Source organism: Labeo rohita, chromosome 19, assembly GCF_022985175.1.
Source record: "Labeo rohita strain BAU-BD-2019 chromosome 19, IGBB_LRoh.1.0, whole genome shotgun sequence".
NCBI lineage: Eukaryota > Metazoa > Chordata > Actinopteri > Cypriniformes > Cyprinidae > Labeo > Labeo rohita.
Window position 1 is genome coordinate 24603783 of NC_066887.1, and position 13805 is coordinate 24617587.

The 13805-nt window shown below is 36.7% G+C and overlaps 1 protein-coding gene across 2 annotated transcripts; it reads right to left on the minus strand.

The window, feature by feature from the left end:
• Positions 1 to 328: 328 nt before the first annotated feature.
• Positions 329 to 10251, minus strand: lipea (lipase, hormone-sensitive a). 2 transcript variants are annotated; one of them, XM_051137448.1, is made up of 12 exons: positions 10013 to 10251; positions 9392 to 9420; positions 8445 to 8697; positions 6871 to 7155; positions 6607 to 6697; positions 6357 to 6502; positions 5546 to 5731; positions 4388 to 4540; positions 4164 to 4308; positions 3820 to 4047; positions 1953 to 2314; positions 329 to 1875 (listed from the first exon to the last, which is right to left on the minus strand). In XM_051137448.1, the coding sequence occupies exons 3-12, from the start codon at positions 8685 to 8687 to the stop codon at positions 1642 to 1644; spliced, it is 2073 nt and encodes a 690-aa protein (XP_050993405.1). In that variant the 5' UTR covers positions 8688 to 8697; positions 9392 to 9420; positions 10013 to 10251; the 3' UTR covers positions 329 to 1641. The 2 variants fall into 2 exon arrangements, with proteins under 2 accessions (XP_050993405.1, XP_050993404.1); XM_051137447.1 differs by lacking the exon at positions 9392 to 9420.
• Between the last annotated feature and the right edge of the window lie 3554 nt (positions 10252 to 13805).

Sequence of the window (13805 nt, forward strand, 5' to 3'; positions counted from 1 at the left end):
AGGCTCTTATGACCCCAGAACTATCAAAATTTCGTTTATTTACTGCATTTCTTTCTTTGATGTCTTTATTTCCTTAAAATCACTGTGCCAACCATAGTGTATTTTAGACATGCTTAGTCATAAAATATTAATAATACAAAAAGGTACAAACACATATTAATAATGCAAAAATAATATTAGTAATTTATGATTTCTGTCACTTTAAATTCTTATTACATTATAGAGACTAATAGTTAAAGTTACTTTAGTTTTCGTGTAGTAGCAATAATTGCAAAATTTTGCAAAACATAAAACAGCCCTTGAAACAAAGGTGTTTTAAAAATTGTGGATTATTTATTTATTGCTTTTGACAGTCAGTTCATCAAAATCCTCTCAGAAATGTACAGTATAGAACAAACATCTTCGGTGATAAGAAAAAAAGTACAGGTCATCATTCTGAGTGTAATTCGGTTATGGTTGTGAACGACTTTTAGCCATTTAGTTTACTGCATCATAATGTGAACTGGTAAGTCACAGTAAAGGTTTCTGGTGCATCTGAAGAAATGATGAGGTAATGTGTTAATATAAAGTTCAAGTGTAGACAACAGTAGTCTATGAAAGGACACAATGCTGTAATGCTTATAACCGCATCCTCAAAGGCCTCAAAGTTTTATCTGGTATATAATCATATCACACGCAAATATCCTTGTCAAATTAATTATACATTCTCAAATAATGCTAGAGCTGACATTGTTATTTGGTATTGTAGCAGGGGTGTCAAAGTCATTTTATAAATGCCACCTAATATGGGACAAATTAATTTATAATAGCATAGAGAGTGCATGCACAAAACATGATCATAACTGCTGATACTGAGGTACAATATTGAGGTACATTTACTAAATGGAGATTTACTAAGGGAGATTTACTAAATTCAAAAGGGTTACATTTGTAAATTAAACAAGAGAGAGAAAGTAAGGCTGTGTGTTTGAAACCCCTACATTTAAATGAAGATCCAAACGTAGGTTCGGGAAGAGCCTAATCATTCAGTCCTGTCAATCAATGTTACGAGCCTATATAAGCAGCTCTCATTGCACCGTCCCAGCGTCAGTTCTTCCGGCATCCCTTCAACTCCCCTTCTCCATCTCTTATTCCTGTTATTCTCCCTCTAGGTAATATCGCATTGGGGGGTTGAACTCGACACTCAAGCCGAGCCTCGGGTTCGAGCCTACATTAAGGACAGCAAGCCAAGTTTGAGGTCAGAAATGGTGATTTAATAAAATCCACAGTGCAGTTGCTTAAAAAATGTTAGTTTGCAATCCAAAAGCAGAGAGGATTGATCTTATTGCATCACTACAGGCACAATGGTGAAATTTTGATGGATGCTTAGACATTCAGTTTGGTCAGAACACAACAGTGATTGTTATTGTGAATACCTAAACATGGATGCAAAACTGCATGTTAACCCAATGACTTTGGTATTACAAGCTGGATCTACAATTGCCTCCAGGAGTTTAGCTGGTGGATAGACTCCTTTTTTAAAAATATATTTTTGGTTTCGAACCTGTCGAAACTAGTTTCACTTTATTGCTATTGCGATGTGATCCTTGGAACGTCTTGGGCCATGGTGGTCCATCAGGACTTTTTCCAAACCTAAGCTGTCTAACTGCTCCCTGCCTGCCTCTGATCAGCAGGTGGTTCCTCTTGCTGGAAGACTTCTCTGATTCGTTTCACACATATATCAGAAGCTTCCTGGGTTTCTTTGGAGAGCTGTAAAAGGCTCAGGAAGCCATGGGGAAGATCTTCAACCACAGTGAGTGTCACAGGCTGGTTCATGTTCCTCAGCTTTTTGGCAAACATCACTGAATCATCTAACAGGGCATCCAAAGCAGAGGCCTGAAAAGAACAAATCAAAGCATTTAAATTATACTTTCAACATTGTTTCTGGAAATGCATTTTTTATCAGTTCTTACCACTATATGCACTGGTGGAAGCCCTTTGAGAAGACTGTCTGAAGAAAGTAGAGGAGAAACAAATGGGTTCTTCATTATTGGTGTGCAAGGCGTCCGCATATCCACCAAACATCTAGACCGAAGAGGCTCAAAGTTTTCTGGATATTCTTGGACTTGTGGGGACTCTGGGTATTCTTGGACCTGTGGTTTCTCTTCAGAAGGTGAAGGACCATTTGATGATGTGGTTGCTTTTGGTTCTAATAAAGTCTGAAACCAATTTGTTGCTCCTTGGGCAAAGTTACTCAACATCTTTACTGTGTCCTGTCCCAATGCGGCCAAGGTGTCAAACTGTTGAGCTGGCTGTACTGTTTGACAACTTGTACCTGAGATAGAGACAGTGACCAAAACACACTACAATCATGAAGGTGTGATAGATAAAGCTGCTTTGAAACAATCTGTACTGTATAATATGGAAGCTGTTTCCGCCATTGGATAAAAAAAAAAAAGGTTATTGCAACTTTTTATCTCTCAATTCTGAGGTTTTTCCTCAGAATTACATGAAACAAACTCACAATTGTGAGATAAAAACTCACAATTCTGACTTTTTCACACAATTCTTATTTTTTTTTCTGAATTGTGATATGAACTCGCAATTGCAAGTTATAAAGTCAGAATCCTGAGATATAAACTCGCAATTCTGACTTTTTTTCTCAAAATTGTAAGATATAAACTCGCAATTGCAATTTATAAATTCAGAATTCCAAGATATAAACTTGCAATTCTGACTTTTTTCCTCACAAATGCAAATTTATATCAGAATTGCGTGAAAAAATGACTGATATGTTCTCAGAATTGTGAATTTATATCTCACAGTTCGGACCTAACTGTGTGTTTTATAAAGTTATAAACTCGCAGTTCTGAGAAAAAAGTCACAGCTGTGAGATAAACTCACAATTGCGAGAAATAAAATCAGAATTCACAATTCTGACTTTTTTCACACAAATGCTTGCAATATCTCGCAAATTCTTTTTTGCAAAACCTTTTTTTGGAATTGTGAGATATATACTCACAACACAACTTTTTTCAGAATTGTGAAATACAAACTTGCAATGCAATTGCGAGTTATAAAGTCCAGTTTTGCAGGGAAAATGTATATGTTCTCAGAATTGCGACTTTATATCTCACAATTCTGAATTGTGTGTTTATAAAGCCAGAACTCCAAGATAAACTCGCAATTCTGAGAAAAAAGTAACAACTGCGTGATACAAACTCATAATTGCGAGTTATAAAGTCGCAATTCTTTTTTGCAAAACTTTTCTTTTGCAATTGTGAGATATAAACTCACAAGACCAGTTTTAAGGGAAAAACGACTGATATGTTCTCGAATTGTGAGTTTATATCTCACAATTCTGACTTAATAACTTGCAATTGTGCATTTTAATGAAGTTCCAAACATAGGTCTGGGAGGAGCCTAATCATTCAGTCCTGTCAAACATCATTACAAGCCTATATATGCAGCTCTCATTGCACCGTCCCAGCCTCCGTTCTTCCGGCTCAAGCCGAGCCTCGGGTTCGAGCCTTCATTAAGGATGGCAAGCCAAGTTTGTTTACCATTGCCCATTAAGACTGGGCCCATTAAGACTGGATGGGCAGGCAAACTCATGAATAAGTCAGAATAGTGAGATATAAACTCACAATTCTAAGGAAAACTTGCTTATATCTCGCAATTTTGACTTCATAACTTGCAAATGCAAGTATATAATACCATGCAATTCTGACTTCATTTCTCAGAATTGTAAGATAAAAAGTCACAATTACCTTTTACCAATTACGGAAACGGGCTTCCATAGTATAAAACGCTGTAACATGACTTGACTCTAAAGCTCACCAGCATAGGCATCGATACATTTGCAGAGCACGCTTAAAGGCAGCAGAGGGTCGATTAAAGTGAGTAGTCTGGATGGTGAGGCATCTGTTGTTAGCAGAGTTGCTGGGTACGCTGCCACAATCCCATCAGGAACGCGTACACCGTGAGACATCGCCCTCATAGAGACGGTTATGCACAAGTTACCGCCTGCACTGTCTCCTACCAAACAGACACGCTCTGCAGTCGAGCCTGTGCAGCAAGATCAACATTTATTAAGTCCTGAGGCACTTATTATTAAGCTCACACACTAAAACCCAAAAGTAAAAATAAAGCACAAATGTTTTCATGGGGTGTGCTTTACAAACCCAGCAAGTGGCAATTCTTTAAGGCCCAACAGTAGGCGTAGAAACACTCTTCTAGAGCCCGGGGGAACGGGGCCTCTGGAGCCAATGAGTAATCCACCGAGAGAATAGGCACATTCATATCCTTTGACCAGCTCTTCAAATAATTCTACAATAGAGAGAAAAAGACAAGGAAATCATTTAGGTGAGAAACTTTATATAGGGAGGTGAAATTGTCACAGACCTACCTCATGTGATTTTGAAGTTTGTGCGACAAAGCCTCCACCATGGAAGTGTATGAGCAGGCATGGAGAAAGAGGAGCTGTATGACGACTGAAACCCCCTGGCAGAGAGAGCTGAGGCCCCTCCTGACGAGAAAGGCCAAACAGTTCTGCACTGTCCTGTGGGAAGAGACCGAATATGGAGGACATTTGGCAGAATTGATTGTTTAATTGTTTAAAGATGTTGAAAAAACTTGAATGCTCATACTTGAAACATCATTCAAAGTCGTAAGATAACTGTTTGTCTTAAAGGGGTCATCGGATGCTAAGTTCACTTTTACATGTTGTTTGAACATTAATGTGTGTTGGCAGTGTATGTACAAATCTACCCTATAATGATAAAAATCCATGCTGTGGTTTTTAATTAATCTGTAAAAATAATATTGCCTTTTTCAAATCGAGCCGTTCTCAGATGCCTGTCGTTGTGGCGCCACACCGACAGAGGCCGTTCCCCTAATAGTTGATTGACACAAGCCTCAGATCAGCTGTAACAGTCCAACCTCCATGTTTTGATGCCGGAGCAGGGATGTAAGTTAGACAAGAATTGAATTAAGCGATTGAAGTGTTGTGTTGCTGGATGTAATAATGAACGAAGTGGTCGTCATTTACTCCCGACATCTGAGCCACTGAAGATGCAGTTGATTACGTTTGTTTGTGAAGGGAATGCGCCTCCCGATCTACATATATCCGTCTATGTTTGTGCAAATCATTCATGATCCAGCTTCACTTACAGCAGAAATGAGTATAAGGTTTTTTTTTTTATGAATCTTTGTGATCGCCTTTCCTACTAATGTGCTATTTAGCAAGTTTAGCGGCTAAATGCGGCTAAAGTAAACATGCTCGTCACTCCACAAAGAGAAGAGAGGGGTGGGGCGAGCAGAGCTCATTTGCATTTAAAGCAGCCTCGACCAGAATGGGATGATTTTTACAGAGCTGACTTTGACAAGGTAAAAAGAGTGTTGTTTTACACTACCACTGAGAATTTTTAACTACAGTTATAGACTTTATTATAGACTTTTCATTACGACCCTAAAGAATTATATTAACTTGTGGAAAATGGGCATCTGATGACCCCTTTAAATAAAATATGTAATTAATCATTTCTTTTTCATAAAACACACAAACCTGTCCTTGTCGGAGCGTATGTGAGATCAAGCGCACTTTGACTGGCCCAGGACCCGAGTGTGCAACTGGAGGACTTACAGAGACTGAAAGACTGGGATCAGATGCCAGTGGCAAACTCAGACTTAATGCTGGTATGGTTAACATTACATTCACTTGCACCACAGTGGAAGTAATCCTGGTCAAACTCTTTAGAAAAGTACAGAAAAGAAAAAAGATAATTAAAACTCTTCTGTCTTAACTTAACTTAGCATATAAAAGTCTGGGGGCAGTCAGATTTTTTAAAAAGAAATTAGTATGTTTATTCGGAAAGGATGCACTTAATTAATGAAAAATGACAGTAAAAACATTTAGAATGTTACAAAAGATTCAAATAAATGCTGTTCTTTTGAACTTTCCAGTCATCAAAGAAATGGAAAATTTATCAAACGTTTCCACAAAAGTATTAAGCTGCACAACATTGCATATTTTCAACACTGATATAATAAGCAATGTTTAGCAATCAGCATATTAGAATGATTTCTGAAGGATAATGTGGCACTGAAGACTGGAATAATGATGCTTAAAATTCAGCTTTGCATCACAGGTATAAAATACATTTTAATATATTAAAATAGGAAACAGTTATTTAAAATTGTAATAATATTTCACAATAAATGTAACTATATTTTTAACTATAAATGCCTTGGTCAGCATGAGAGATTTTTAAAACATTTTTAAAAATCTTACTGATCCCAAAATTTTGAACGGTATTGTAAATATCATTGTAAACTACAGTTTAACAACAAGAACACATCAACATACTTGTACTTACTGATAATAGCTCAGTCTCTGTAAGGTTCCAAAAGGTTTTCCAGAACTGCAAATCTAGATTTTGAGTAATGCGCTCAAACTCTGTTCCCCTCAGCTCAGGATCTACTACGTATTTGCCCGATGTAAAGAAAGACAGCGCAGCAATGCCTGTAGATAAATCAGTTCATTGGCGAAAGGGATATGTAATTGTGTGAGAACTGTAAAAGACTAATTTATGAATTATGACGCACCCTATCTGCGTCTGCACTTACCTAACCCAGTCTGCTGTTTCTTGTAGTTTTCACCAAATGACACCATACTAATGACCACTGTCTGTAGAAATGGCCTGAGAGAGGGGGAAAACTTGGAGCAGAGACAAATAAAGAGAGACTTTGTGTTTCTGGAACCAATTTGCATACTTCATAAACTGTGAAATGATAAAAACTTTCATTCATGGGAGATTCCCAGTACTGTTAAATAAGAAAAAACCTAAATGAACGCAAACATTTGCAAAAGAACTATTTACAATATCTCACCTGGAAGCCCAAGCAGCGGCCATAGAAACAAGCTTTGTGCATGGAGATGTACTCTTGCACAAACCTCTCGCTTAAACCCCCTTCCTCCTGTGGATAGAGCTGACCATGGGGATTGTCATTGAGTATTATCTTTGCCAGGTAAAGCAATGCACGCAGCTGGCACAGGGCACTACAGTATGCTTCCATTTCTGACACATTATGATCCATCCGGAAAAATGCTCCAGCGCAGTTTGATGCAATGTAACGGGCCTTCTGAAGGATGTAGGCGACGCAGGAATGGACTACCTAAAGAAAAAAAAAAAAAAAAAAAAAAAAAATCAATGAACTCCTTTTGTGGATATTAGGCTAAATAAAACGTATTATTTTCTATTCATTTTCTAGGAATATATGTACAATTATTTATAAAAATACAATTTTCAAAAGCTTGGAGTCAGTAAGATTTTTTTCTTGAAACATTCAAATAAATGTTGTTCTTCTGAACTTCCTATTTATCAAGGAATCCTGGAAAAAAAATATTTTTTTCTTAGAACAGGGAGAAATAAACTCACAATTGCTGCAAGAGTTATTAAGTCATATCAGTCCTTTTCCCGTCAATACTAGACTTTATAACTCACATTTGCAAGTATGTATCACAATTTTGAGAAAAATGTATGAAGTGTGAGAAAAAAAAGTCAGAATTGCGAGTTTTTACCTCAAAATTCGGACTTTATTTCTTGAAAGTCAGAATTGCAACTTTTTATCTTGAAATTCTGACTATTTCTCACAATTGAGAGTTTATATCACACAATTCTGAGAAAAAAATCATAATTGTGAGTTTATACCTCACATCAATTGCAAGTTTTATCTCGAAATTCTGACTTTATTTCTGGCAATTGAGAGTTCATATCACACAATTCTAGGAAAAAGTCAGAACTGTGAGAAAAAAGTCAGAATTGCACATTTTTATCTTGAAATTCTGACTATTTCTCGTAATTGTGAGTTTATATCACGCAATTCTGAGGAAAAAAAAATCATAACTGTGAATTTATATCTCACAATTCTGTGAAAAAATGTCAGAATTGCAAGTTTTTTCTCAAAGTTCTGACTTTATTTCTTGCAACTGTGAGTTTATATCACGCAATTCTCCGAAAAAGTAAGAATTGCACATTTTTATCTCGCAATTCTGACTTTATTTCACACAATTGTTTATATGATGCAATTCTGATTAAAAAAAAAGTCAAAATTGTGAGAAAAAAGTCAGATTTGTAAGTTATGTTGCAATTCTGACCTTATTTCTTGCAACTGTGAGTTTATTTTACGCAATTCTGATTAAAAAAGTCAGAATTGTAAGAAAAAAAGTCATAATTGTAAGTTTTTATCTCACAAATCTGATTTTATAACTCACAATTCAAGTGATAAAAAAAGTCAGAATTGTGAGATAAAAAGTCGCAAATAACCTTTTTATTTTTAATTCAGTGACCCCTCATTTGCAAAAAAAAAAAAACAAAACAAAAAAAACAAAAACAAATGTTATACAACTGATATAAATCCCCTTTCTTATTCACTCAACAGTGTTTCAACAAACTAGTAGTTACCTTGACTAAGGTCCGATATCCATTGGCGGGAGTCTGTGCATCCAAATCAAAATGGTGATAGACAGCAGTAAAGCCAGTGATCAAGGGTTCAACAGCACGACCATGCTCCTGAATCTGCCTCATGACCCCCAACAGACGATCAGTGGCGCCAGCATTTGAAGAACTGCTGCGGCATCCATTAAGAGCCAAGATGACATCCGAACATACCAACTGCAATGTTGCAAATACATCCTTATGATCCATGTCTGACAATCTGAGGACAGAGATATCATGTCAAACAACCCAAAAAAACATCACTCTGAAGGTAACAAAGCACAAAGAAACAAAACACAAACAATACGTCCATCAACAAAACCCAGTCTGGCAATGGCCAAACAATGTCATGAATATAAACTATTGTGTTCTAGAGAGAGCAGCGACTGACAGATACCGGCCTGTGACAACGGACACAAAGACTGAATGCAGGATCACGGCATATTCTTGCAGCATCTAACCCTTGTGTCATCAAAGTCCAAAAGAATGCACAAAAAAAATTTACTTTCTGAAAGCATATGCTATTTAGTGGTATGATGTGTGACAGAATTCAAAGAAAATCTTCTAAAAGGATTTGATTATCCTCTGCTATAATTACTGGAATAGGAGTTCCAGAACATGATGAGAACATGCAGTGCATAATGGATTGCGATAGGGATGACACTAGATCTCAGTAGCCAAATAAAAGACTTGCTTCATAAAACTAATCAGTTGTGGACGGCAATGTATAAATTTAAACTTTTTGCCTCAGGAAATGCTATATTTGCAAAGAAATCCGAATTCAAACCCAGCTAAGCATCATAGCTTGGAAATGAATTATTCACTCACACGCTTTGGCCACTGTTACAGCTGAACTGATCCCTATTCAGCACTTTACTCAACAAACATTTAAATGCTCTGACACTCCAACTCACTTTCTCTGTTTCACAATTAGATGTGTGTGCTGGAAAGAAAGCAAACACATTTGATCAATAAAACATTCTTACAAAACATTTCACACTTTGAACCCACCACCATGTAAGAGATAGTATTGGATGTTAGCAGATAACTGATTATTGAGAATATACATCAACTCTGTCTATAAACTAAACGAGAGGAAAAATATAATTTATGTCTTGTTAGTAGGTGGCAACACCAGGTTTTACTCTGTCAGGTAAGGTAAAACAAATTTTAAAGAAAACGTATGAAGGTGATTGCGACCAAATATGAAATACATTAACACGTATCAGCTGTGTAAACTGTTTCCCTCGTTATTTAACAATAAGTCGCATATTAGTAGCCAAGTACAGTGCTAAAAAAAAAGCAGGTAAAGATCTGGCAACCCACGTTTCGCGACGCTTCGCTTGCCAAATAGCTCCATGTCGCGATAGGTTGCTCATTAACTTTCAATGGGATGAAACAGATATCACGAAACGTTTGGGAATGGTTGCCCTCCACTCACATATTTAGGTTACGATGGTCAAGCCGTCAGCCTGCCCTCAGAAAAGTGTTACCCATGTACACTGAAAGCTTTCGGTTTGATAAACAGCGCTTACCTGTCACTGAATGAAGTCCGCTGGTGCAAGTTGCGCCTGAACTGCGAGCTTTCGTTGACAATAGCACCGCATATCGAACCGCAGTACACTGGCGCGGAATGCTATCGCCACTCGTGCATTTTCATAACTAAACACAGCATAGCAGACGATGCCTCTTGTGTTTTCGCGTTAGATTGCCTATAGCCTCTTCCGTGCCTGTCAAAGTTTCGACAAACCCGCAGCATCATGGGAATAAGAGTTCACTGCGGAGTCCCGTCGACGCATGTACGCGAGTGACGCGACGCGAACGCTTCCGTTGCAATAAACGCCTACTATGTTCTAGTTTAGTCAGTAATATAGGTGGTGTGGTACAGAGACATCAAATAATATATTATTATAGTAGACTTTTATAAAATGCATAGGCTTTAATATAAACATAATATACAGTTGAAGTCAAAAGTTTACATACACCTTGCAGAATCTGCAAAATGTTAATTATTTTACCAGAATACGAGGGATCATGCAAAATGCATGTTATTTTTTATTTAGTACTGACCTGAATAAGATATTTCACATAAAAGATGTTTACATATAGTCCACAAGAAAAAATAATAGTTGAATGTATAAACATGACCCTGTTCAAAAGATTACATACTGTACAGTTGATTCTTAATACTGTGTTGTGACCTGAATGATCCACAGCTGTGTTTTTTTGTTTAGTGATAGTTGTTCACGAGTTATTGTTTGTCCTGAACAGTTAAACTGCCTGCTGTTCTTGAGAAAAATCCTTCAGGTCCCACAAATTCTTAGTTCTTTCAGCATTTGAACTCTTTCCAACAATGACTGCATGATTTTGAGATCCATCTTTTCACACTAAGGACAACTGAGGGACTCATATGCAACTATTACAGAAGGTTCAAACACTTACTGATGCTTCAGAAGAGAAAACTATGCATTAAGAGCCAGAGGTGTACATTTTTAAACGGAACAAGGATGTGTACATTTTTCTTTTTTTTTTTTCATTTAGTACTCCCCTTTAGAAGATACCTACATGTTCCCCAGAAGAGAAAATAAGTTACATTTATTTTAATGGAGCATCAGTAAGCATTTGAACCTTCTGTAATAGTTGCATATGAGTCTCTCAGTTGTCCTCAGCATGAAAAGATGGTTCTAAAAATAATACAGTCATTGTTGGAAATGATTCAAACACACCAAACTGCTGAAAAACCAAAGAATTTGCGGGACCTGAAGACTTTTCTGAGAAAAAAACAAAACAAAACACACAGCTGTGGATCATTCAGGTAACAAAACAGTATTAAGAATCAAGTGTATGTGAACATTTCTGAACAGGGTAATTTTTATAAATTCCACTATTATTTTCTCTTGTGGACTATATGTAAACATATTTCATGTGAAATATCTTATTCAGGCCAGTACTAAATAAAAAATGACATGCATTATTTATGATCCCTCTTATTTTGGTAAAATAATTAACATTTTACAGATTCTGCAATGTGTGTGTAAACTTTTGACTTCAACTGTAATAATTTTCAGTAAATGTAAGTTTATCAGTTTCAGCGCAAGGGTATTTTTCATAAATATCAGTTATTGTTCATATTATTAAGTGCTATTTATTTTATATATTCATAAATATATGTAAAATAATATTGTGTTAGAAAATATTATAAATGTATTTTTACCATACTAGTATATTGATTACTATATATTAATGTGCCTATAGAGAAACTGAAAAATAAAAATAAAACGACCTTAACAAATATTAAAAACGAAATAAAAACTAAATTCACAGGGAGCACAGAGTGGCAGTCATCACCAAGTCATTTGATTCCATGGTAAATTTGCCTCATTGCCACCTGATACCCTCTGCTGGTCAAAAAGAAAACTGGCTCAACTCCGGATAGTCCTGAGGACTAATGCCGCATTCACGCCATGTCAAAATTCCGAGATGAAAACACGTGACATTCTCCTCTATACTCTATATTATGTGTTTCTATGGAAACACTATCAACGCCAAGGCCCTCACATGCTCCTGAACTCGTAATTACAACTTGTGAACTCTGAATGTTCTGAGAGTTGCAACTTGGACCAGTGACAGATTTACCACGTGACCGCTGCCAGGTTCATTTTCGTGCTACTTACGGGCTGCCTCTGAGTCCGACAACATGGAAAGCTATGAGTAAAATGTCAAGTGTTATCATCTCGGAATTACAGGAAAATTTTGACATGGCGTGAAGGCAGCATTAATTCCTGATCTCATTTTAGCTGAGCATAGCCTGCATGCTGTGAAAAAATCAGCATGCAGACAAATACTTGAGAGGTTATCCTAGAGTCTCAGAACAGGGCAGAAGTTTAGACAGTAGTTTTGTAATCGTAAGTAATAGTGCATATGACGTTATCTAGACTAATGAGTGTTAATGATAAATCCCCTGTGACTTTGTACTGGCTACTGTGTACAGGTCACCACGGCACCATACAGACTTTATCAAAGAATTTGCTGATTCTGAGTTAGTGCTGGCTGCAGATAAAGTCATAATTTTAAGCCCTTGCACTGAAAAAGTGAAATAAACCAGCATTTACACTACAAATGCAGTGTGGTCACATGCATTTTTGACTACCCAAGTGTCGTTTGAGATATCAGATAATCAGGAAAATCTGTGTATTTTCCTGTAAGGATTTATTCCTCCAAGGAGATCAGTAACGTTTTTGTCTTATCTTCTCATCTAATCTTTAAAGAGGTAGCTTCCAGTTTATCTATTTTTAGGACTTCCTATAACAAAGTCACGAAGCACAATATTTTGACCCTATTTTCCAGACAAACAAGTACGTCAGCATGTTTAGAATATTGTCTTTGAACTTCCGTTTGTGCAGTAGCTCTGTATATTTCTATGGCATTGCTGTCTTAGAGTAATTTAGCTGGTGAAGTGGATTTATGTACTGTAGAGTTTACAAAAGTTATCGTAAGCATTGTAATGTTTAAAGCAATTGTCTTAACAAATGTCAGTAGACCAGGAAAATTTTAAAACGAGTGGTTCTTTTATAAATCCGGCTGATCACTTTGGAAATACAATCGGAAGACAGAAACCTGTATGCTGTGTGTTTGTAAGAAACAAATCCATCATTAAAGCTATTTAACGTAAAATTGTTATTTCAGGCTAAAATACGAGTCCTCTGTCCATAATATTACTTGTGAATTGTAGTGATGTTTTTATTAGCGGTTTGGACTCTCATTCTGGCACCCATTCACTGGAGATGATCTGTTGGTGAGCAAGTGAGGTAATGCTACATTTCTCTAAATCTGTTCAGGAAGAAACAAACTCATCTACATCTTTGCTGGCATGAGCGTAAGTACATTTTCAGCAAATTTTCACATTGGGTGAACTATTCCTATAAAGGTGCAGTATTGACAGCTAGCAGTTAAAATGGGCAAATTTCTCCTCAGACTCAGACACTCATGCCGGTTATCAGATTGAGGATATGCAACAGAACAGGCGCAACTGTGAATTCCTAGTTATCACAGGATGTCAATCCCATGGCAGAAACAGAGAGCAAATAGGAACATAATTAGCGTAGCTGCTGTTCAAACCAATCAAAGAAAGATTTGTTCAACCAGAGCTAAAAGATTAATAATGTGCATTTGATCAGATATAACTGCAGTAAAAGTTTATGAGATGCATTATTTGAATGCTTGGTTAAAAAGATGTTTACTTTACTTTACTTTAATCTAGATTTAAACAAAGAGAGTGTGTCCGATCTCCGAACGTTATCAGGAAGGCTGTTCCACAGTTTGGGAGCC